This window comes from Nilaparvata lugens, chromosome 3, assembly GCF_014356525.2.
Source record: "Nilaparvata lugens isolate BPH chromosome 3, ASM1435652v1, whole genome shotgun sequence".
Taxonomy (NCBI): Eukaryota; Metazoa; Arthropoda; class Insecta; order Hemiptera; family Delphacidae; genus Nilaparvata; species Nilaparvata lugens.
The window spans coordinates 61,470,419-61,497,297 of NC_052506.1; the positions used below are offsets into that span (position 1 = coordinate 61,470,419).

At 35.0% G+C, this 26,879-nt stretch overlaps 1 protein-coding gene across 2 annotated transcripts; it reads left to right on the forward strand.

Moving 5' to 3' along the window:
- Nucleotides 1-1,315: 1,315 nt before the first annotated feature.
- LOC111051849 lies at nt 1,316-15,612 on the forward strand. 2 transcript variants are annotated; one of them, XM_022338427.2, is made up of 4 exons: nt 1,316-1,587; nt 11,308-11,510; nt 13,898-14,079; nt 14,928-15,612. In XM_022338427.2, the coding sequence occupies exons 2-4, from the start codon at nt 11,318-11,320 to the stop codon at nt 15,303-15,305; spliced, it is 753 nt and encodes a 250-aa protein (XP_022194119.1). In that variant the 5' UTR covers nt 1,316-1,587; nt 11,308-11,317; the 3' UTR covers nt 15,306-15,612. The 2 variants fall into 2 exon arrangements, with proteins under 2 accessions (XP_022194119.1, XP_039280209.1); XM_039424275.1 differs by lacking the exon at nt 1,316-1,587 and adding an exon at nt 5,256-5,373.
- The last annotated feature ends 11,267 nt before the right edge of the window (nt 15,613-26,879 follow it).

Sequence of the window (26,879 nt, forward strand, 5' to 3'; positions counted from 1 at the left end):
TTACAAGTTTACGCACATCCCCACTACTGTTGCAGCAGCTTCAGTGTTGAGTGTGAGATCATCAGTAATTTTGCATAAATAGACCAATTGACAAAGGAATTTAGAGAGAATGTTTTGAACACAATTTTTGACTTCGCAACTTTGTTGGGACCAGTTAGGGGATGAAAATATCAGGAGTCCCCATTCCTACCCCTTGTGCTAACTGGTCCCAACAAAGTTGCAAAGTCAAAAATTATGTTCAAAACATTCTCTCTAAATTCCTTTGTCAATTGGTCAATTTTTGCATTACTGATGATCTCACACTCAACATTGAAGCTGCTGCAACAGTCGAGGGGATGTGCGTAAACTTGTGAAATTATACATCAAATTTTTCTCATCGATATTAAAAAAGTTATAAGAGCGAAAATATAAAAAAATCGATAGATATTGGCCATTTTTTGTGTATTGGAATATGGGCTTAAGTACACTCAACAATAAATCTTCCACTTTTCAACCGAATTCGACTTATGATGCATGATTTTTGACAGCCTTGACGAGCCGAGAAGAATGAAGTGTAGTACAATGAAATCTTATAAAGTTATAAGTGTTTGAAATTTTGATCCTTGAGGTGTCCTTATACGTGCCTCTCCACTAGGAAATAATGAAAAAAAGTGCATCTAACAGGTGATTCTCATAGAACATAATCTTATGAACTCATGTCATTGTGCAAAATATCAATGTGAAGACTATGTAGTTGGTGATGGTGGTTGAAGCTGGAAATTAGGTGTTTTTCACAATTCAAGGACCATTGTTGTCAGGTGTACCTGGAAATCTATATGAGATAGAGCGCTCTACCTGATCTCAGATTGTAGAGCACAAAAATACGCCTAGAGAGGTTTTGAATTATACATATAAATGCTAACAATCGGAAGATATTGTTGATTAAAATCTAAAATTCAACAAAAATTTATTTTCTCTTCAAATCTCACTCATTTTTTAAAAATCATAACTCAGTACTCATTGGAGATAGAGAGTTCCAAATGATCTCATTTTATTCGAAATTCCATATTCTAGAAAAAAGGCGAGAGCAAATTTGTCTGTCCAATTACGAGATTTGGCAGGAATATCTGAAAACTGGAAAATGAGCCGAAAATACAAGGTTTTTGGGCCACTCTGTATCCAGCACAAGGAAATTTTGCATGAAGAAATCGGTTCTGGACTTCTCTTGTGTACCCAAATAATATATTAAAAAATCAGAACTACAATATAAATTGCATGCACCTATGTATATAGTGACTGCGGACTAATACATCAGCGGATCAGCGCTCGACGACGTTGACCTTGTATATATTCCAAGGTCTACAACTGTAGATGCGGCATGTGTAGAAGTGAGCAAGTGACTGACCCATTCAAGACTAAATTACGCATGCGCAAATTTTTTCAGCAGTAGACTGATAATAGACTTTACTGACAATAGACTGAGTAGACTATCTTTCTAACAAAAAACAATCAGTCGGGTTGTGACTGTCTCCAATCATACATCTAACTTACATGAATATTTCTTATTTGTGTGCTTTTTGAAGTATTTTGTAAATTTACTCCAAAGAGGTGAGTTCTACATTGTTATAGGCCTACTAATGTTAATTTAATTGACCTTGTGTAATGAATTATTGCACTTGACTATTTGAACAAACTTTCTTGTACTCTTGAACTAAAACTAACTGAGCGCAGGGGCGGTGTAGTGGCTCATGGTTTCTCGTAGGGTTTTGTGTGCGTGTGTGTGTGTGTGGCATGTCTGGAAAATTGTAATGGAAGCTCTACCTAGTCTGGTTGACCTCCACCCCCCAAGCCTTTTTTTTGTCTGATACATTGATATACCCTGGAATGGTATACTATCTTGGAGAAACGTTAATGGTATTTTCCACGATTGTTGGTTTATCCATTAAAAACAATGTTTATGCACTCTAAAAAAATCTATTCACCCATGATATCATCTCAGATACATGTTGACAAAGCTATAATTGAGAGATTGATAATTGAAAAGCATTTTTTAGCAATAGAAAAAATCAAATCTTATGTTAAAAATTAAATATAGAACAATAAAAGGTTGTTCATTGTAGATTATATGTCCAATTGATATAGAAATAAATTTATTTATAAGAAAAACATATAAATTGTTTATAGTTCTCATACCTGCAGAGATTTCAAGTATATCTTCTGATCCACTTACAGTATTATTGTCTGCTTCAGATGTGTCACTTCTACTTTAATTCAAAATTCTGTCAATATTTCAGAGTTACTGATGCTATTTTTCAATTCAAAATAATCCTTAGGACACACTACACTAAATATAAGTCAAATTTCGCACTAAACAATAGTGCACATCTTATAAAAAATTAAAAACTAAAAAAAATATACCACCCAAAAAATAACACTACTGGTATTCGTAAAATATCTTCAACAATGCTCATAGGTAGATGAGTAATTGTCAACTAGCTACTCTGTGAACTTCGAAAACCGGTTGTGATCGGAAACCTGGCATGGCTGCTGGACGCAGTCGGGGCAATATTCATTCTTGTAGAACAAAAATACTTATTTGGTGCAGAAAAAATACGAATAGATACCATTCCAGGGTTAAGGTAAACCAGCCCTCGTTGGGACAATCCCAGGATGGGACACTTCAAGTTGTGGGAAATTAGTGAGTGTTAGGCTGGCAACAACTGTGTTGTTTTATCAGCTGTTCATAGCCTTATTTACAGACATAATAATTTCAGCTGTAGCACCAGTCGTTATAAATAAAAAATAAAACACATTTTTGTAACCTCAAAGTTTTTTTTGGAGAAGGGGAATTTCATTTTTCATTCTGAAAATCCACCATTCAAGGAAAGTCTCACAGCTTATATGCCTTTTGTATTATTTTATGAATAATTTGACATAAGTTATAGAACATTATTGTACTCTTATTTTTAATCCAGTTATTCTGTCTAAAACAAAGCCATGACCGTCTGCCCACCTTGGGACAGCCCACATTGGGACATTTCAATCATATGATATGCTCCTATTATAATAATGAGCACTGCTTCTGAATCATAGTTTACTCAATGTAGGCTACAATGGAATAAATTATAAATAAATATGATATTATGATTATAGCAAGTAATCTTGCTTCAGAGGCATTGATTCAAACACACTTTGAGATTTTCAAATTTTCAAATAATGTATTAAACTATTAATATTTATAATGAAATGTAAAATCAAATAACTTATGTTTTTAATAAATTAACAAAAATAATGGATTGCTTATTTTTAATTCAATGTCCCAAACTGGGCAAGGGATGTCCTATCGATCTTAAGCCCAGGTTGGGACACTCCCAAAAAAATTGTTTTTGCAATAAAACAAAAATCAATTGACAGTGCAGTTGCCATCCTCAATGATGAAAGTGTAAGCAAAAACAATAAATATAAAATTGAAAAATGAAGATTTTTTTCTATTTTTGTCCAAGTTATAGCTGTTTGAAATTTGGTGTCCCAACGTGGACTGGTTTATCTCAACTTGAGACAAACTGAATAGTTGGTTATAGCTCATTATGGATGTCAATTTTTGGAAATCTTATTCGCTTGAATAATTGCTCAATGTTCAACGTTCACTGTTGAACGAAGAAATTTGCTGTGCAGATACTTGATCAATATGATCTAACTGAATGCTATTGAATCTATAATATTGGAAAAGTTGAAGATGAATGAGATACAACAACCTAGTTTCTATATGATTGAATTGTCCAAAATTCAAATTCAAAGATATCTTTTTATTTTGTATTCAGTGGCTGTTGATTATGTTGAATTATTATGAAGAATAGAAAATGGATGTTTTATTTGAGTATAACTTTTAAATGGTGAGTTTATCCATGTAATAGTTTAGGCTTTGGGGGGAATCTGAGAGTTCCTAAACCACTCCTCATTTTTATTTTTTCAACTATATTATCTCACCAAAAATGAGAATGATTTGAATAGCTTTTTAAACATAGAGGCAAATTTTCCAATACATGAGTATAGTTGCTTTATTATTGGAAATAATGGAATTCTAGAGTAGGAAATTTGAAATTATTGGGTAGAAAGCTCTCTTCTTTGAACAGCATCAATGAACGTCTCTGATTTTTTAATACATTATTTGGATATATGAGAGAAGTCAAGAACCAAATTCTTCATGCAAAATTTCCTTGTGCTAGATACAGAGTAGCCCAAAAACCTCGTATTTTCGACTCATTTTCAAGTTTTCAGCTATTTCTGACAAATCTCGTAATCGGACAGAAAAATTTGCTCTTGTCTTTTTTTAGATTATAAAATTCTGAATAAAATGAGATGATTCGGATTTCTCTATCTCTGATGAGTACTGAGTTATAATTTTTCAAAAAATGAGTGAAATTTTGTGTTCTACAATCTGAGACTACGAAGAGCGCTCCATTTCATATAAATTTCCAGGTACAACTGACAACAACGCTCCTTGTAATGTGAAAAACACCTAATTTTCAGCTTCAACCATCATCACCATCTATATTGTCATCACAGTGATATTTTACACAACGGTATAAGTATATGAGATTATGTTCTATGAAAATCACCCGTTAGATGCACCTTATTCCAGTATTTCCTAGTAGAGAGGGGCGCGCTTAAGGACACCTCAAGGATAAAAAATTCAAACACATAACTTTTGACACAATGCTCGGATCTCATCGTACTACACTTCATTCTTCTCGGCTCATTAAGGCGGCTCAAAACCATGCATCACAAGTCAAATTCGGTCGAAAAATGGATAATGTATTCTTGAGTACAGGTACTTGAGCCCATATACCCATACACAAAAAATGGCCAAAAATTTGCTTCTGGACTTCTCTCATGTATACAAAAATATATTAAAAAATCAGAACTACAATATAAATTGCAAGCACCAATGTATTCAGTGACTGGACTAATGAGAAAGAAACTAGGATGATCCTTTTTATAATTTTACTGTTTGTCAAAAGCTTCTATAGGCCAAGTAAACGCGAATTGGAGAGGGGGGTAATGGTGGCACCATCTCTGAGTGAAATTGGTAAATTTCAAGCTTTAAATTGCATGTGTTATTCTAAAATATCGGGGCACCGAGCTTCGCTCGTTATTTTTGATATCGGGGGACCGAGCTTTGCTCTGGAGAGTAAATAGAAAATTTGTAACGAAAGATTGAATTTAAAGTTTATATTTATTTATTCATTTTCTCAGTCGTACAATTATTTTTACAGTTATATGAGGAGGCACAAACAGGCTTATGCCCAAAACTAACCCTTTTCAAATTTATACTACAGTCCAAATCAAAATCTAGGTCAAGCTACTATCACTCATCAAAATAACAATTAGTAGGTATGTACTATTCTACACCAACAGCATCTATTTAACAACATCACTTTGGATTTCCTGAAGTAAACATGTTTTCAAAAGAAGGAGAAATAAACGAAAATGAGTTTTTCTTGCTGAATTTTTCTTCTCGTGAGATCAGCTGGATGATCCCACACACATGCACTCGTTCACTCTCTTCCATTACGGTATCGACAGACGACAAAATTTCCAGCTGTTTTTCCAAGGACGTATTTTTATCCTTTTAGTATCCTTCAGCGAGTTATCCAAGGGTTTAGAACTAGTGCAATCGAATCTTCATATCATAAACCTACTTTGTTCCAAATTTCGTGAAAATCGTTAGAGCCGTTTTCGAGATCCGTTGAACATAAATATATACCCATATAACCATATAACCACATAACCAGATAACCACATAATCATATATAAATATATAGATACAGAAATTGCTCGCTTAATATAATACAAGTAGGATTTATTGTTAAACAGAACACAATCTCTAAAATGATCGTGTTTATATTTTTACAGCTGGCTATACATCAGCTTATGAATTTCGGGGATGCGATATTTTGATTTCCCAGGGAATCACTGGCTCACTTTTTTTTACCATCCACAGACGATGAAAGTCTCAGCTGTTTCAGCCAAGGATGAATTATCCTTTTAATGTCGTTCAGCGAGTTTTCCCAAGGATGAGACCTAGTGCAATCGAATTTTTATATCATAAACCTACTATGTTCCAAATTTCGTGAAAATCGTTAGACCCGTTTTCGAGAACCGTTGAACATAAATAACCAGATATAAAAATATTAACAGATATACAGAAATTGCTCGCTCAATATAATAGGATTGATACAACAATAATGTTTGTGGAAATTACTGAAATTTTTGAGTAGTAGCGCTCATCGAATTTCCATCTAGCTGTTTACCCTGTTGAATCTCAATCCTGAGAATGGGTGCTTGGCTTGTGGCTCCGGCTTGGAGACATTGGAGCATTTTTTCATTAATTGTAGAAGATATCATAATAATTTGAGAATCAAGTATCTGATGAAACACATAAACAATATTGTTAGTCCTTCAGATCAAGTGTTAGTTTTATTATCAAACCTAAATAGCGAAAAAATAAAAAACGTCTACATGTTCTGTATTGAGGCTATCGAAGAAAGATATAAGGCTATGGATAGTAATTTATCATCTGCTTGAATGTATATATAGTAGGATAAGGATGCTCCGGTGTTTCCGGGCCGGGGTTGCTGGCCGTGGTCGCCTATATCAAATTACTTTTGACAAAGTATATATCATTGTTTTAAGCTATGTTGCTTGAGTTGTTTTTGGAAAGTGATAGTCATTGATAGCCGAATTATTATTGTACTAATATAATCTAATCCGTCGAATTAAAAAAGTTACAATTTAGGTATATTATCATTGTGTGTAAATGATAGGTTTAAGTTTTCTAGTCAATAATCACTGTTTCTGGAACAAACGAACTTTCAATGGTGCTTGAAAACTTGTTTATATAGATTTGAACTTCTTGCCTTTTTTATGTAAATTTATTGCTTCTTGTCATTATGTTACCGTACGTTTTTACAGTTTAATATTAGTATTGTTATTCATGGGCTCTTATCAGCAACTCCATTTGTATGTGCTTGTGCTCGTTTACAAATAAAATGATTATTTTTATTAAAATAATCTATTATTATTATTAATAGATCGTGGAAAATTTCCTAAATGAGAATGCAATTACTTTTGGAGTGATTTTTTGAATTACTGGTAACAATCGAAGATTTAACTGGATAACACTGAACATCTTAAATTTCAGGCTTTACGAAAATTTTACACTTTTGTGAAAAATCATATCTTATTACTCTGAAAAATCATACCTATCTTTTTACTCTAAGAAGTTGAAAATTTATGGAGAGATGAATCAGAAAACTTTCTCTCTTCAAAATTCAATGGATGAGACAGGAATAATATTATATGTCCCCCAGTTAGGACGGGAAACTGAAAAATTGGGCTAACCAAACACTTATGATTTCATTTTCAATGAATCATAAGGTGAAATATTTAACAAGTGTGTGTAACAAATTATTGATATAGAGAAACAAGTTTTACACCAACTGGAAATATATCTCAAATCTTATATTCTGTTATTTTATCATTGATTGAATTGAGTAGGCTTTAAGGATAAAATCCGGTATTGGAAATATTAAAAACAACAAATCTGTGAGGGCCATGACCCTCATGTTTCGAAAAAAACTCAGTTTGTTACTCATAAGCATAAGGACTTGGAAAAATACCTATTCTTAAAGCTTACTGAAAAATGGTAGGAATAATTTTCTCTATCTCTCGCATGAATTTCCATTATTGACTGTAATCTCAGAAATGACTTATATAAATGGTTTCACAAATATTATTCAATTTATTGAATTTTATGATATTACTCAGAAATGATACACAAATTATTTATATATTTTTTAAAACTTGTAACATCATTTTATTTTGATAGAATCCTGTTTAAATTTTAAATATAATATTTTCTGAGCTCTCAGGGGGGGGTGTCCATGTCCCCTATGCCTCCCTCCACATTGGAGCCGCCATTGACTGAGTTCAGGCAAGTACTCAAACTGTGTCATACATGATTCTGATACAAATTTAGGGTGATTTTATTAAATGCTTGCTAGATGTTGTATAAAATTATCCGTACTCATTATCCGTTCTCCATTAACTGGTGAATGTCCCAAAAGTTGTATAAAAAATTGTTTCAAATAATTCAGTATACATTGTATTATTCATATTAACCAATAATATTGTAGAAAAATTTCGGAGTACAGTACCTTTCGCTACGATGATTTTAAGAAATTGCATCCCAACTCGTGGGTGCTGAGATCTGAGACATCTACTTGAGGTTCCCGGAATACTGCTTATAAGTTGATGACCATTGCAGGTTCTCAGGATATAATTCCTCCATCCTCAAAGAGAACTTCGGGGGTAGGCTGCAAAGAGAGGGATCTCTTCTTGGAAGTTTTTTGTTCATAACAATGTACAGAACAGTACCTAGCCTATAGTTTGTTTAAAACTTCTTCATACTTCGCCTGGAGGGGCGAACTAAGGTTGGTGGGAGCTGACAAACCAGTTCAGCCAATTGGAACGGGAATAGAACCACGCGGTAGTCATGGCAACAGGCATAGATGCCAGATTGTTTCACCCACACGCACAGTATCGCACACGTGCATTCTGAACCATAACTTCGCCAGAGAAGGTATGCTCTGCTTTTGTCTTGCGTATGTCAACACTCAGTGTTCTGCGTAAAATAATCACTATTATTAGATTTATAGAGTTGTGAGTGTGTCTTTTGATTGTACAGTGTGCGTGAGTGTGTTTTTTTTAAATATAAGTTACAACTAAAATTTTTAAAGTGTACAATCATTTTATTGTGTATTCAATATATTTATCCGTGATGGAAAGTGGAGAAGCTAGGAGAAAGAGAGGTCACTCTAGTGTTCAGCCAGCTAAAACACCTCCTTATTCTAAAATCGGCCAAGGAACTGCTCTACGAAGTCAAACACGTGAACTTGTAGTGATAATTCTAAGCATATTTTTATCTGGGAGAGTTTTAATATTGTTGGGCTGAAATGTGTTTTAAATTATATCAAATTCCAGTGACTATTTTGGATTATTTTTTGTTTTGTTTTGTATAAACTTGATTATAATACTCTTAAAATCCTACAAAATCATGCCAAAAACAAAACGCAGGTTGATGGTTATAGATTAGTTTTTTGTATTGTTTCATGATCACCTCAGAAGCCATTGAATTGTCAACGTATAATCAATGGTGTACAAGCATGACAAGAAAGGAGCTACAATGAGTTGGCTGGCGCCGATGCGACCCCTGCCTGTTGAGCAGTTAATAGGGCAGTTGGATTCATCTGCTGGGGGGCTCTTGGCCTTTGCATGTTGTGTACTTCTCCACAACAATTGTGTAATTTCTGCAAAACATTTTCTATAGGTTTTTAAAAATCTTTCTCAGAATAGCCAACAAGCTGCAGATTTTAAAATCAGAATGATATAGCTCACGAGCGAGTACTTCAGCCCAGGGTCTCACTAGTTTTTATAGTAAGTTTCATAGAAGCACGGAATAAAGAAGTGCTTATTGCTCATTACTTAGCATTACTTACTTAATTAGCATTAGCAAATGCATTTTTTTATTACATTTCATCTCTTGACTCACAAACTATTACTTATTAATCTCTTCATTACTCCGTGGTTGAAGGGAAATACTCACATATTATGTGAGACGTCTTATTAAGACGTCTCACAGACGTATAGGCCTACTTCAGCTATGAATATTATTTATACTCATTAAAGTCAAAATAAGTAATGCCGACTATGTAGGCTCATATTGTGTCCCTTTGTGTTTTGTAAATCAGTTAATTCTTCATCACAGACACACTTTTTCTCTATGTATTTAACACGACATGCAGTCAAAATTTATCTTTTGACTGCATGTCGTGTTAAATACATAGAGAAAAAGTGTTTTAATACATCGCAGCTCGGAATGGATCAAGGAACCATCATCATTATTATAGAGTTTTCTTGTACCCAAAATTGATTTGATGGAAAGTACCTACTGACCGCCTCTTCTTTCCCCGTCTGTAGGCTTATAAGAGAGTACTCATTATTCTAACTCGTGAATGACCGTGTAAATACGGCAACACCGCGGCAGCTGCATCCCACCTTTTCGCTACTCACCGTATCCCTCCAAGTACGAAGTAAATTAAAACACACTATAGTAAAGAAGTTGTCTGTAGTGGAATACGTTTTGATTAATTTGTGAAATTTTATTGTTATCGAATTTATCGAAGTCCAGAGTTTGAACTTTCAACTTTCAGAGGACGTTCAAACTTTTAGAAGATGACGATCTTGAAGTTCGAATTTCAATAAGAATTTCGGGAGTCCTTCAAGTTGTGATGAGTGAAGGAGAGGGTTTCCTTTATAATACTATTCTTCCTTCAGCTGCGTTGATTATGTAGATTCCTTCAAGTGTTGCCACGTCTGTTTCAGTTTTACTCTTGATGTTGAAACTATTTTTTTTCGGTGAAACTGTCAGGCATTGCTGCATATCGGGGGTCCACTTTAGGAGATTTTCTGCAATTTGGACAACAGTGTATTCACAGTTGTCCGTTGTGCCGAGATAATCGTTGCTTTGCAGAAAGTTTTTTATGGGAGATATCTTTAGATTAGCATGCATCTAGGGTCTAGGATATAGGATCTAGCATAGGTATTTGTTATCTTCTATCAATTTGAATTTGAATTTTTCGTTTTATTTTAGAACTTTCCTGATTGTCAACAGATTTCAATATACAGAGTTGGTAGAAAGTATGGAATATTTCTGAATGGAAACAGCTGAATATATCTTTTAAAAGGGGGATTTGACGATAGGTCGGATTGGGGATCCTATTTGAATAAAAAATCTACTTTTCTGTCGCAGTCCTCTCAAGAATTAATTGAAAATATTGTTACAGTTTTTCCTGTCAGAAACTGTTTATATGTAATGATATTATCGGTTAAAATAAACTTGTCTACATTTTCTTGAAAACGTTATTATAAACGCCGATCTATCAATTTTAACATCCATTTTTTAATTAGAGTATTTCCCATCCATTGTTTGTATATAAAGTAGAAAGTTGCTTACTAAAAATTTTTTTCTCCAATTTGGGCTAGAAATATTTCGTTCAGGTAATTAATTACTTTACCAAGTCAAACTCACTGTTTGAAATAACATTTTCCATTCAGGTAAAGTTGAAGATATTTTGAATCCAAGGAGGAGTTAAAAATAATGGATTATAGGGTACCAGCACATTTGACTTTAACATCGCATCCTCAGGAAAAAATCCTATTTTGTTGAGGTTTGGACTGTTATCATCTTTATTTCACTTTTTTCAGGTGTTGTACTATGTCTTCTTGGAAAAGACCAAAAGATGTACCATATCCCTCAGTTTGGGCAAGATTTCAAGGCAAAGTCAGTGAAGATGGGAAACCACCTCTTTGGTACACAATACAAGACGTTCCTGAACACTTATTTGAAGATTTAATTCAACACATGACTCGATATTTCCTTGTGAGAGAAATCACCTGCGCAACACTTGGTGAGAGAAACTTCACTTCACTAATGTATGATCATATATTGTATGTACGCCAGTAAAATTGTTTACCATTCGTTACTCAACCTATTTTTCAGCTCACATTACACATGGTGACATGATTATCTGACAGATCACTCCACTAAAAATAATAATTTTTCTCAATTCTAGTACAGATAAATGATATCAAAGGTCTTGAATAGGTAAGATATGAATCAAGGAAGATTTTTGGAGATTTAATCTTCTTTTTTGAATTAGGGTAGGCCGTTGTTTTATACTTGCATAACAAGCATTCCGCTTGCATTAATCAGTGATCTGTGAAATCGAAACCCCTTAGTTTTACCTTCAATTATACTACAAGATAGAGCAAGAATAGAACTGAGAACGACCATATTATTATAACTAACTCATTGATACGTTTTTCATGTTCCAATATCCAATTAGAACGCTCTTGAAATCTTTAAAATGTCTTTGTGAACGCTCAAGAGCCTACTTGAATCAGTCGAATGATATTGCATATTTTGTACTGATTTGTCGTTTGTGGAGTAACATCCATGATCAATTTGTTTTCTATTTTGTAAATATAACTTAAACACAATGTGGATCAAGATAATAATAATTATTGGGGCTATGACAAGGTCTTAAGGTATTTATATACCTTGGTCTATGAGCATCTTCTGATCTGCACTCTGTCGGATAATCATCGGAATTGAACGCGTCAAATAGGCCACTTTTTAACACATAAAGTATATGAGCTAAGTATATAAAAGCCCATTCATGATTGGATTCATGATGAATTAATTGTGGATATTTTTTGTTCCCAACGAATGTAGAACCAACTCTTTTATAATAAATTTGAATAACATAATTTACAAATAAATCGTAAAGCTCTAAATTGGAGTTATACAATCCTATTCGACAGTTAGTGGGGTTTCACACCAAAGCTGGGCCGAGCCGAGCGGAATCCGCGTGCGCACTAACTATGCAGAATCTAGTCGGGAGCATTCAAATCAACAACGGGCCGAGCCGAGCGGATTTGTGCAGTCGGCTTTACGCCCAACTCGAGCGTTTTCGGCGATTCCGCAATATTTCGTACACTAATCACATTAGGCCTATTTACACCAAAGCTGTGCCGGGTCAGGCCGAGCCGAGAGGAATCGGCCGGAGGCCGATCGCCTGTGTTCGCACTGAAGCCGATTGCCGATTCACTCAGTAGGTTTTCTAGCCTTGTAGTGAGAAGTGATTACTCTCAGATAGTTTCCATTGTCAGTTGAAAGTGCAAAAATAATGTCATCTACTTTGATGATGATGATGATTTTACTGGATAGTAGTTCCTCATTTGATGATGGGAGAGGAAGAAGATCCTGGACTCACAATATAAATAAAGATCACGAGACTAGTGGACAGTTCGCAACTCCGAGAAGATGAAGAAAGGTTTTGGAGATAAATTTTAGAATGAGTACCCATACATTTGATTACATACTGGAATCCATTTCTCCACAAATCCACAAAAGAAACACGAATTATAGAAGAGCTATTCCAAGTGAAGAATAAAAATCGCACCTGAAATGATGCAAGGTTTTCTTTGGAGGGAAACACATTTTCTCGAGAACACATTAATTGAAGTACAGCGTGTGAAGACATAATAATAATTTTTAATCTGAGAAAACGATCTACATTTCATAGATTTGACATTACTCTGAATCTCTTGCACATAAAAGTTATAATGGAAATGAATTAGAGAAAATGGGGAAAACAATAATTGTTGTAGGGTTTTGGGAGGTTATGAACTGATAAAATATGTGTTTTAGAGTGAAAGTTCATATAAAGTGCGATAAAAATAGTAGAGAAGGGTTTTCAATTAGTTTCGTGTAATAAAGTGTGGAATATATTGACCAGTTATCAAAATACAAGCGATAAAAGCAAACCCTGATAATTTTTGGCGGCCATCTTGTTTTCGAGGTGTTTGTCTGTGATTTTGACCCACCATCATTGTATTCCTCATTACACTAGATCTATCCATGAAATTGAGACGTCTGCCACGGTTGTTACCCAAAAGTGACAACGGAAGTTCATTTGCGCCAGGACTAGTATTCTGATTGGATTAATGAGAAATCATTTCAGCCATCTCATAGTATCTGCTTTAATGATGCCGTTCAACTGAACGTTCAATTTGCTCCTGTTCACCATACCGATAAGTGGTTTAAACGGAGTTCAAGTTTAAACGCATTCACTCTAGACGAGGTTCAAACGTGTCATCTACATAATATATGAGCCTAGATCATTTAATTTTATTTATTTCATTTCCTACGTTTTTTATAGTGAATAATATTATTGTCTACTATATTGGTATCTGTTCCTTTTCATATACCTTTGATTGATTATATTTTCAGGATTACTTGAGGATCCTGTTTCGCTTGCAGAGTTTCAATCACTCTGGAGAGAAAAACTCAGTCAAAAAATGAGCATAGTTGCTCTAGTGGATGGCGATGAAGAACCCTCCAAGAGAATCGCTGGATGCAACATGTTACATACAATCACGCTCGAGGACCAACAGAAAAGTAAAAATGTCCAGGTAAACAGTTATCCATCATGAAAATTGTTATGTATTCTAGCATTGAGCTACACAACTCATACGGTAATTTAGGTTTTGCATAACCTAGCTCGTACGCGAAATGTTTAAGACTTCTATTAGGCCAATGTCAAGTAATAATAATGAAGCAGAAAGTACCGGTAGGCCTACGTATTAATAGATACATAATATGCCATATTTCATTTCATTCATTCATAGACAATAGATACAATGCAGGTAAAAACAACAGGCATTTGCCCAAAACTGCTTTAAACCTTAATTTGGAATACACAGACTAGAGGTTATGTAAATATGATAACTTAATTCACACACTATTTTGAGTCCAAAAAATGTATTTACTACAATAATTTTGAATTTTTATATTGTGGACAAGAAAACAATTTTTCATACAATTTGAGGTCTATCTTGAAATTGAAGATTTCTCAAATTGTTAAACCAACATATTAGAAGCTATTCAGATCGAAGGTGATTCAAATATGTTGTATTGAATTTTTTTAATCTTTTAAGTCCAATTTCCATCTGGTCTGCACTCTGCAGTCGGGCCGGGCACAAGTACAGTACAGCTAGCTTCATAACGACTAGTTTCTAGCTTTCCATCGTTGGTGACTACCACATTCCATTCAACTTAATGACTTATAATTAATAAGGTCCAACACCAGTCCTGAGCCAGCTGGGTCACTCGATATTATCATTATAGCTTGTAATGTGCATTGTGCAATTTATATGGACTTTATAATTTATTCATGCATAGACTACTTATCAATATGCATGATATGTATGACATGTGGACCTGAGAGTACAATAATGTATTCCAACAATTTTCTCAACAGTATAATGGAAGAGTAATGCAGAAGCAGATGCTTGTATTCGATGATCTATACAACCGGGAGAACATTTTTGAGAAATTCAACGTGGATGTTTACATGTCGGCGATTGGCCTGAGCGTAGCTCCCCAGTATCATCAGGACAACGTGGGGTATCATCTGCTGATGGCCCGAACCCCTCTCTGTCGAGCCACCGGACTACGACTCATGGTCACATACTTCTCAAGTGCGGCTGCAGTTCATGAGGCTTTCAAAGCTGGATTCAAACTGCTGCAGTACGAGTCGACAAAAACCTACAAACTAAACGGTCAAGTTCTTTATCCCAGATTGAATGGTCAACTTGTACTCACTGCTAAAACTGTACCAGAGTTGATGGAGAAATAGAAGTGTGTTTCCAGTTTGTTAAAAGAACTCTAATAGGCTATCAATATAGCTGTTTCACTTACGCCAACATCTACTATTATTATGAGCACATTTTTCTAATGGATACAAGTTTTTGAAATATTAGATGTATCAAATTAAATAAGACGTTGTAGTAATATCAATATTGCTGTTGCTAATGTGAATTTTTCCAGTATTATATTCTTTTCAATCATGATAATGACATTTGTCATGATTATTATTCATTCATTTATATAGTGTTAAACACTCATAATCATAAAACGATTGTAAATGAAAAAACAGGCTTACTCTTTTGTGTATATCATTTTTATCCTTACAGAATGGTACTTAATATTTCTACTATTTTATGAACCTTTCAAATTCCAAATTAATCATGTACGTTGTGCTATACAGTTTTTCATTAAGAAATAAAAATTACTATATTATAATATAATAACAGAATGAATAACAATATTAAAATAATATATAATATTATATATCATATTATAATAATATAAATATTCATAATAATGAATAACAAAAAAAAACTTTTTCAATGTCAATTCTTGGATAAATGATAAATACTCAGTTTTTGTTTGAGAAATGTGGAATACCGGTATATAATGTTTTCGAACTTGATACAAGTAATTAGAACAACACCGTATGTAATTTTCAGGCACTACAGAAAGATCTAATTTCAGATCACACTCCAACACTTGGGAACAAATGCCCCTGGTGACAGGCTAAAGAAATGAAGTGTATTTCTCATAACAGATACACAGTCTCCACAATAAAGTGGAGGTTTCATGACAGAACTACTCGTACATTGTTTCGCTTAATATTATTCACGGAATAATATTGTTTCATGGAAATAAGTTATTGAAATATTATAAAATATAAATATATTAGCCTACTATCAGCTAAAGCTGTATTGAAAAACGAAAATAGAGCAAGGCTAATTATATCATAAAATAAGGCAAGAGGGATTCGCCGAGCAAAGCAAAATGTACGCGTAGCTCTCTTGAGATGTGGAGTGTCAATAAGAGATGATGATTGATCTTGGCTGAAACATTCATAAACTGTAGCCAGTTGCCTTCTGAGAGAATACTGAAATATAGAACTTGCTTTCCTTGCTAATACAATATGCTAATTGGATTTTGGAAGACAAACAAAGAAACTCTGGGCCCTATTGTGTTTTCATACCTCTTGGTAGCTAAGATCTCCTGAGAAGCAATAGACTACTTGAAAGTACCTTCGCATCCTATATATGGAAGCAGATAATTATCTGTCCATATGATTAATGAAATTTGAAAGCACTTTGGTCTGTTAGTTGCAAATTCCTCCTACTCTTGACTTTCAATTTTTGCTTTTGTTGGTAGGCCTATACGTATGCCAACAAAGGTATGTAGGCCTGCATAGTATGCATAGTATGCATCGTAGTGTATCAGCTACAAAATAGTGCGTAATGAATGAAAAACGGCCTGACCTTTATATCCACATGAATATTATAATTATTCAAAATGATGTAAATCCAATTGAACAAATATTCTACAAGTACTACTATGCTATCAATCAATAAATGTACAGTACGCGTCCCATAGCTTTGCCTCCGTGACGTTCAAACGGCTTATAGGAAGGTTATGGTTTGCAAGGTAATATTCCTAATTTTATAAAAACATAAGGCTCTAGAGTACCTAGATCTCTAGATGGAGGAAGCTTTCTACAGAGCTTCCTTGAAGGATGCTCCCTACACGCAGAAACTCTTCATGAATGAGAGAGTTGCAACGTATCATCAACAATGGAAAGAGCATGTTGAACAAATGTCAGCTGATAGGCTTTCACTCAAAATTTTCAAGTATAAGCCTGTAGGCAAAGCTACAGCACCCGGACTGTAAACTGTTTTGTGCTAAAAGGACGTAACTCCAAAAATAAGCTCCTTGAAATTATGGTTGAAACTGTATGGCAACAAAAATTCACTTTGTCTGGATATCTCAGGTCACATTTGCATCTAGAATATTTTTAAAATAAACTAGCCGTCAGGCTCGCTTCGCTCGCCATATTCGTCTACCCCGGGGGGCTCCGCCCCTTGGACCCCCGACTGATTCGTCCAAAGATGAGATCATCGGGCGCGCTTCGCTCGCCTGCATTTTTCATTTGAGCATGCTTCATTCCATCAGAAAGTCAAAGTACTGAGAAAACGCAGGAAAGCTGAAAAACGTTGGAAAAATGCTGATTTTGGGCGTATCTTTGATGAAATATTAAAGTCACCTCATCACAAAATTTTTAGACCCTAGCTAAACCTCTGTACCAAATTTGAACATTTTCTGTCTATTACTTGATGAAAGAACTCAGAAAACGCAAAAAATCGCTAATTTAAGGCGTATCTTTGGCGTTATTTCAAATTCTTTCTAACACAACATTATTACACCCCAGCTGAGCTTCTGTAGTGAATTTGAACATTTTCTGTTCATTTGTTCCCGATAAAGCTGAGAAAAAGCAAAAAAACGCTAATTTTGGGCGTATCTTTGACGTTATTGCAAATTCCTTCTAACACAACACTATTACACCCTGGCTCAGCTTCTGTACCAAATTTGAACATTTTCTGTTCATTTGTTCTCGATAAATCTGAGAAAAAGGAAAAAAAAAACGTTGGAAAAATACTAATTTTAGACGTATCTTTGACGTTATTGCAAATTCCTTCTAACACAACATTATCACACCCTAGCTGAGCTTCTGTACTAAATTTGAACATTTTCTGTTCATTTGTTCTCGATAAATCTGAGAAAAAGCAAAAAGCGCTGGAAAAACGCAGATTTTGGGCGTATCTTGGGAAATTTTTCCAAATCCGTTCCTAGTGCGCCTCTAAAGGGCCAACTGTACAATGAACATACCTACAAAATTTGAACGTTTTTGGTCCGGTAGATTTTTAGTTCTGCGAGTGAGCACAGAGAAGAAATTCCTCCTACTTTGTGGAGTGAGTGAGTGAGTCAGTGAGTAAAGCCGGGTTTAGACGCTCAAGCCATTTGTGCAAACTGGCTTGCGCAAGCCAGTTTGCGCAGTTGAATTTGTGTGTGTGAACGGTGGCTTGAGCAAATTCTGTTCTGACAGAAAATCGGCTTGCGGTTGGAGTATTGGAATGAGCGTTTAAACACTGCTCAAGTCATTTGCGCAAACTGGCAGGCCAAAAGTACATTTTCGCGCATGCGCACACGATTCCTAACCACAACTGAACCTCTAGTTTTTCTGTCTCGTAATTTTGACGTGACAACGTCTTATAAATTGGTTTGCCGGGAGACACTTCAAGAAACTGCATTGTTACGTTCCCACGTTATGCGCTCACAATGAGAGCGAGTGAGAGCGTTCGTTTCGGTTCACGGTCGTCTGGAAAGAGCACGAATAGGAGCAGTGGCGCGCAACCCGAAGGCATCTGGAGAGAGAGTGAAACAGAGCAGTCAACCTGCGCAGGCGCCAAAAGCAATCTCCTGCGACTGCGCCACTAATTCAAAATATCAAGTCAATGGTTGTCTCTCTCGCTCTTAGGTGGGCGCGGGCTAACCATGCCCGAGAGGAAGGGACGCGTGCCTCTCACTCACTCTCATTGTGAGTTATTATTTTTTATTAACTATTACCTATTCAAGTTTTCATGCTAAGTGTTTAGTTCTCAAGTGTTTCATAATTAATAGTGTCTATAATATTAGTATATCATAATAATGAATAAATATGGCAAATTAAAAAGATTTCCTGAGTGATTTAATAGAAGTTTATAAATCTTTACCTTGTCTATGGCAAATTTAGTTCAAAGAATTCAGTGATCGCTAGGCTAAATCTCATGCTTATGATGCCCTAATAGAAAAACTGCAATCAGTTGAGCAAGAAGCTGACAGGGAGACTGTGGAGTGATATATGTATACTATAAGTGATCTGGATAACAATCTGATATAGATCAAAACTGATTTGGATAGCTACTGCTTCCATAGATAACTGCTACTGATAGCAGTTTAGCTGGTTTTTTGGTTAGTATCAGTGAAATTCACAAGCCAAATAGCAAAACTGAACTGAGCGTGTGAACAGAAGAATATAATATTTGGTAAATGAATCTTTGAAGTACAGTGTATTCCCTGATAAATTAAAAGAGTCAAAAGTAGTACCCATTCACAAAGGCGGTGAGGGAAACGTTGCAAATAATTTCAGACCTATTACTCTTGGGAATTCTATTGGTAAGGTTTTTGAGAAGTGTATAATGTTTTGCTTTGTTGAACATCTTGCTGAAAATCAAATTCTGACCAAGGAGCTGCATGGGTTTCGGAAAGAAAGATCCACAAAGACGGCAATTGTATCCATTTTTGAGGATATAATTGATATGATGGATAAGGGTGAGAAAGTTGTTGTAGTTTTTTTGGATCCAAGCAAAGCTTTCGATTGCGTTGACCATTCAATTTTGTTAAGGAAGCTGGAGTTGGTGGGTGTGAGAGATGTTGAACTGGAATGGTTCAGGTCCTATCTCCTGGATAGGTCTCAGTGTGTGGAAATAACAAGGGAAGAGAAAGGGAAGATAATTCATTACTTATCGGATAGAGTATCAGTGAAGGCTGGTGTACCACAGGGCTCTATACTTGGCCCTTTGTTGTTTTTGCTGTATGTAAATGATGTGCCAAAGTTATATCCCAGGGTAGAGTTTTAATGTATGCCGATGACACATCATACATTTGCAGCTCTCAGGATGCAAGTGTGTTAGAAATAGAATCTTTCTTGAACATTAATGCCATAGCCCAGTACCTCTCTCAACTCAAATTAGGAATTAATGAATCAAAATCCCATTTTTTACTATTTAAACATAGAAATAATTCCAGGATAGATCAACTTATTAATGTACAGATAAATGAAAAAAATGTTAACCAGCCTCATTTCGTGAAATTCCTAGGGGTTGCTCTGGATCAGCATCTCTCTTGGGATTTCTATACTGATCAGCTCTGTGGGAGGATTGCATCTGGAGTCTTTGCACTCCGACAAATAAGAAGATTGAATGATACCAAACTCACAATGGCAGTCTACCACTCACTCATAATGTCACACATCCGCTATGCCATTATTGTGTGGGGTGGGTCGTGCCAGAATTTGGAGAGGGTGCTCAAGCTCCAAAAAAAAGCTATTAGAGCGATCAAAGGTATTATGCCTTTAGAGTCCTGTAGGAACCACTTTAAAGAATTAGGCATACTAACCGTTCCCTCTTTTTATATCTATGAGGTGATTATGCATGTTAGAAGACGGACAATGACTAGAAATGCTGATTCGCATGGATACAATACTAGAAATAGAGGAGACTATGCTTCACTGTATCACAGAACAGCTCTCTTTGAGAAAAAACCTACATATATGGGCCTTAAATTTATTAGAAAGCTTCCTACTCACTTGAAAAATTGTGAAGATGTCAATGTTTTTGAGAAGGGATTAAAAAGTTGTTTGATGCTTGGAGTATTCTATACCACAGAAGAGTTTGTGTGTAGAGAGGGTTCCTTTGTGTGATTGTTTTCTTCTTCTTTTGTTCGCGGAAGTTACTAGTAAGTGCGAAAATGCGTGCAAATCAGTCGAACTCGTGCTCCAGGAGAACTCTCAACTTAAAGAGGAGCTACAACAAGTGAAAGGTGACTTAAAAGACTTGCAACAACACACACGCAAAAACAATATCCTTGTGTCGGGTGTGCCATTAACGAAAGGGGAGGACATGTTTACCGTTCTAGATGCTGTTGCCAGAGCAATTAACGTTAACTTTAACGAATGGGACATTTCTGCAGCTCATAGGTTACCGTATAGGAAAAACGCCAATATGCCGCCCTCAATTGTAGTCAATTTCACCTCAAGATTCACGAAGTCGAACTGGTTATCAGCGAGGCGATTCAAGGGTACGCTTACAGCTAACGAACTAAACAGCCACTTTCCTAATACTCCAGTTTATTTGAGCGAGCATCTCACTCCAGAGACACGATCACTCTTTAATGCAGCTAGACAACTAGTGAAGGACAAAAACTAACTTCTGTTTGGACCAGAGACTGCAAAGTTATGGCTAAGGTTGCCGTAGGTCAACGTGCGATTCGGGTCCTTCATATGGAGCAAATCGCTGAGTTACGCGGAAACGACAACTCGAACTATATTGCGGATGACAACACCCAGACAACACCCATGGATAATCAACAAACATCCCATTAACTAGTCTATTTTCTGATATCAGAAAGTGATTGAAAATATAATTTTTGCTGAAGATAAAGTAATATATATAAATATTTTTTTTCTTAGAATGCACTAATTATATTTTTATCATTAATACACTTTTTAGGGCCACATTCATACGATGAGAGTCTTGCATGCGTTAACAATTTAAGTGTATAATGTGCATATACATATTTATTTTAGCTTTCAGTTTATTTAATATACATATTAAATTTAATTAAGTGAAACCGCTATTCAATATTAAACTAATTTTTCAACTAATTATCAAATGATTCAAAAGATTATATTTTTTTTTAGTAAATCTAATGATATTACACTATAGGCTATTGTCCTGTGTCTACAGACACAAAGAAATCGTATATGAGAAATCGTAACTTTTATTAACGTAGGCTCTCGAATCAATTTATTATTTTGACGGAAAATAGGAAATTGTACTCTTTAATCTAAAATACTCCACAATTGATATTCTCTTACTTAAATCTGTCTCTATTAAAATAATTGTGTACTGAGCATACTGTAATGAGTAGATTAGAATACTACTGAAAACGAAAGTGATTAACTGATCTTTTAGTGCAGAGATCTATCTGACAGTAGGCCTACGTATTTTTATCACAAACCTTGAATGACAAGTAACAGCAGTATTCTCAATAGTTGACAAGAAAATCGTACGAAATCGACCCCCCTCAGCTTTGAAGAAAAAAAATTATCGGAGATAAGATTAAATAATAGTTGCAATTCCATTCCATTCTCTCTAGTCACTCTTTCATTAGGCTACAGTTTTAAATGAAAAAAAAAACACTTATCATCTAATCATTATAATATAATCACAATCGTAATGGTGATTGTAATATTGATTTATGAAATATAATTATAAAACATACATAGTTCCGATTATTTATTATACATAGTCTAATTATAATATTTGATAGGATAATCAAAGATTTTTAAATATAATCTTATTATTATATTATAATAAATCCTATAATATTGAGATGAATAAATATAAAGCAATAATTAAAGAGGTATATCTTTCTATATATATAATATTACATTATATTACATGAATATCTTTATACTAATGGAATCCTACCTTAGGTGTGAACTATTTATAATCGAAATTATAATGGCTGAAATATTACGTACTAACGTGAATAATGCATAGCTCCTTATAAGAAATAGGAGTATGCATCTTATATTATTTTAATTTGTATTTAAAAGTAATAAATAAAACTAAGTCTCTTTGCTTTAGAACAATGATATAGGATTACGGATGGGTATTGGTGCATAGATGTGTCGGCACCGGTCATCGATATTCTTCTCAAATTTAAACAATATTTAATTCCATATAAGTTTGACATAATAACTATCAATTTTATAACAATTTGAAAAATAAGCAAAGAATAATGATAATAAGATTATTCATGGATATTGCAGCGGTTTCCATATTTTATGTCATTTTCCATGAATTATCTATAACCCAGGAAAAATGATCCTATGTATCATTGACAAATGTACCTATCACAGATCGTTTTTAAGATGCGTTGTTCTCTTTAGCGTTGGTTAGATAAGAGGAGCATCGGTTTCCGGAGCGTCGATCTGTGTTTTGTCTATCGGTGCCCATCCTTCATATAAATATCTTTTCACATTCTCTGAGCTTTCCACTTATCTATTATTATGCTATACTATGCTGAAATTTAAATTCTAATATCACAATCTTATCAATTAAAAATTCTGTTTACCACAGTCTTATCAATTAAAAATCTTATTGAGAAACAACCTACTTTATTTTGAAACAAATTTGAGAAAATATTTGTTCAAATCTCGTTGAAATAGTTTTTTAATAGTGTAATCATTTATTTTTAAAACTTTTATTACATTTACTGGTATATTATATAGTTACTGTAGTATATTAGGGCACTTGAGTATTCAATTGTGGTATCAATATAACTGAATCCAAGTAGCAGTTGAACTAAAATAAGTTTTCATTTATATTAGTATTCATCAGCCTAATGTTCCCCTAAGATGATATTTTATTTTCAATTAAAAGCATGTTCTGTCTCTCGCTAAATAACTGAGTTAGTCAGGCGGCTCGGCTTGTTACAACAATCGTTTGGTTGATAGTAGGTCTAATGAGCGATTTGATGGCGCCGATTGATGCGTCGCCGATCGAGTGCATAGAGTGTGCAGACATTAATAATTTTTCTTTCTACAATCCTACATTTAATTTTTCAAGGAATGGAGACTGTGCGGATTTCTCAGTGATTCATCAAAATATCAGAAGTTATAAGAAAAACATAGACGAGTTTATGGTTATCTTAGAAGGTATCAAACATCGTTTTAGCTGTATTGTACTGACTGAAGCATGGCTGAATGACGAGAGTGATCTCTTGGAAATCCCAGGGTATAAGCTACTCAGATCTTACAATAGCCTAAATCAGTGCGATGGTATAGTCGTATACATAGATAGTAATCTCACAGTAACATGTGATGAGCTCCAACTGGGTGGTCTGGCCACCTGTCTGTCTATAGATTTTGACTGGGAGGGAACTCCCTGTCAACTTCTTGCTGTATATCGGAGTCCAAACTCCAGCTTACCTCGATTCTTAGTAGCTCTCGAAAATCATCTCAATTCTTTAACAAATAGGAAAATGCTAATTATAGCCGGAGATCTGAATTGTGACATTTTAAATGTGTTTCCGGGTTCGCTGGAAGAGAAATACATTGATGTGTTGAACGAAGTAGGACTAACAGCTAGTATAGACAAGGTGACTAGGCCGGCCAGCGGTACTTGTATAGACCACTATTTTATAAGACTACCACAATCCTTTCAAGCCTCTACAATAATAGTTCAAACAGCTGTCACTGACCACTACGCAATATGTATGAATATATTCTCTAATAAGAAAACACAGCACACAAATAAGGATGAGTATTTTTCAAAGGTTGATTGGCAATCAATCAATAATTTTTCTTTCTTTGCAGAACTGGGACTCAATTACTAGCGAAACTGACGTGAATGTGGCAACACGTCTGTTTACTGAAACTATCCAGAAAACTATAGAAACCAACACTAAAAGAATTCAGGTTACTGCAAAATATACAAAATTGAAGCCATGGATCAGCATTGGTCTAATTCAATCTATCAGGCACCGGGATAAATTAAAAAAGAAATTGAATAGACAACCCTTCTGTATCAGCTTGAAAAACGAATTTCTCCAATACAGGAATAGACTCCACTCTTTGATTAAACTTGCAAAATACAATTATTATAAAAACAAAATAGATGAAGCCTCCCACAATCCCAAAAAATTCTGGTCAACTGTAAATGGAAGACCTACTCAGAAAAATTCTTTCCCTATAAATGTGCTTATACAGGATGGGCAAGCCACAGGACAACATAGTGTTTCAGATGTTAGTAATGGCTTCAACAAATTCTTCTCCTCTGTGGGGAGGTGTTTGGCTGATAGTATTACTCCCAGGGGTGAGCCAGCAGTAAACGATTCTTATCATGCTGTCGAGTCTCGGTTTGAGTTTCAATGTGTCACACAAGAAGAACTCAAGCAGGTGGTTGGCAGCATGAGAGGAAACAGCGCACCAGGCCATGACCGGATTCCTGCAAGAGTTATTAAAGAAAACGTGCTCTCACTCATACACCCTATTCACTATTTAATTAATTTGAGTTTACAAACAGGCAAATTTCCAGATGTACTCAAAATCTCCAAAGTTATCCCTATCTACAAATCTGGCCCCAAAACCAATTACAGTAATTACCGTCCAATCTCTCTTCTGGCAATAATTTCAAAAATACTAGAAAGATGTGTGAAAAACCAATTAATGCAATATTTGACCGAGAATAATATTTTATCAACATCACAATATGGTTTCCAAAAATCAAAAATTGTTCAGACGCGTTTTTTGACCTATCTAAACATATTACTGAAAATATTAAAATAAAAAATAAATTGATAATTACTTACCTTGATTTGGCAAAAGCCTTTGATTCTGTTGATAGGGAGAAACTCATGATAAAACTGGAAATGGTTGGACTCAAACAGACCTCCTTACAGTGGTTCAAGAGTTATCTACAGGAAAGGTTTCAATATGTTCAAATTAATGATAATATGAGTGGCCTGGAAAAGGTTGATTACGGAGTTGTTCAGGGAAGTACTCTGGGGCCTCTACTCTTTTTGATCTATGTCAATAACCTACCGCTGCTGAACATCAGCAGTAAACTTTTTTTATTTGCTGATGACACAGCGGTGGTTTCTACAGGTAGGCAGTGGGATGAGGCGTTCAAAAATGCAACAACCGACCTAGCTATGATAAAAAGCTGGTTCGACCATAACTGTTTGACCATAAATACGAGTAAGTCCAAGTACATGCCTATTGTAACCCGTGGTCAGCAAGATCCAGGCCCCAGAGTCATGAAACTTCACTCATGTGGAGACCCAACTTCTACCGTGTGCAACTGTGAAATCCTAGAAAGAGTAAACCAATACAAGTATCTGGGCATAGTAATTGATTACAACTTAAATTGGAGTCCACACATACAGTTTATAAAGCAGAGGCTCCGAAGATTGCTGTATGCTTTCAATCAACTGAGCCAGGTACTGAGCTTGCAACATTGTAAGACTGTCTATTATGCTTTCGTTCAGTCTATCATACAGTACGGTATTCTCATCTGGGGAGGACTGTCACCTTCTCTCCTGGAGCCGCTTGCGGTGTCGCAAAGACAAATAATTAAAACAGCCCTGAACAAACAATACCGATACCCAACTATACAACTATTTTCAGAATTTCCTGTTTTAAACATAAGGCAATTGTATATAAAATCTCTATTAATTTTCCTTAAGAACAATAGTCATAATATTTTGCCAGAAATTCTCCATACCTATCCTACTCGGTATAGATTGAATTATGGATTTGCGACGCCGCGGGTGGATCACGGAGTGGAGCTGAAAACACCATTCTACCTGGCTCAGATGGTATATCGTAATCTGCCTGCAGAGATGAGAGACTTCGAATGCAGTATTGCTGTTTACAAGCGTAAGGTCGAGAGGTGGCTCTACTGCCTGGGGTGGGAAATGTCTGAAAGCCTGCTTCATTCTGTTTATATGCACTAAAACCTATCCTTTATTTTTTCTTCTTTTTTTTCTTTAGCTCAGTTTGGTCAATTCTTGCTATCCTACTCCTTTTATATTTTTAAAAATTTTACAAGGAAAATCGCTCTCATAAAGATGAGTCCTGTGAGTCCGCTGGTCTCTTTTCCTTTTTTAAAATATGTCTTACTTTAGTTAAGTTATAAGTCTAGTTATAATGATTTAATTTTCCCATTTTCTCCCATATGGATCT

Coding starts and splice junctions, on each gene's coding strand:
- LOC111051849 (XM_022338427.2), top strand. CDS start 11,318: ATGTCTTCTTGGAAAAGACCAAAAGATGTACCATATCCCTCAGTTTGG. Junction 11,511..13,897: donor AATCACCTGCGCAACACTTG/GTGAGAGAAACT, acceptor TTATATTTTCAG/GATTACTTGAGGATCCTGTT. Junction 14,080..14,927: donor AGAAAAGTAAAAATGTCCAG/GTAAACAGTTAT, acceptor TTTTCTCAACAG/TATAATGGAAGAGTAATGCA.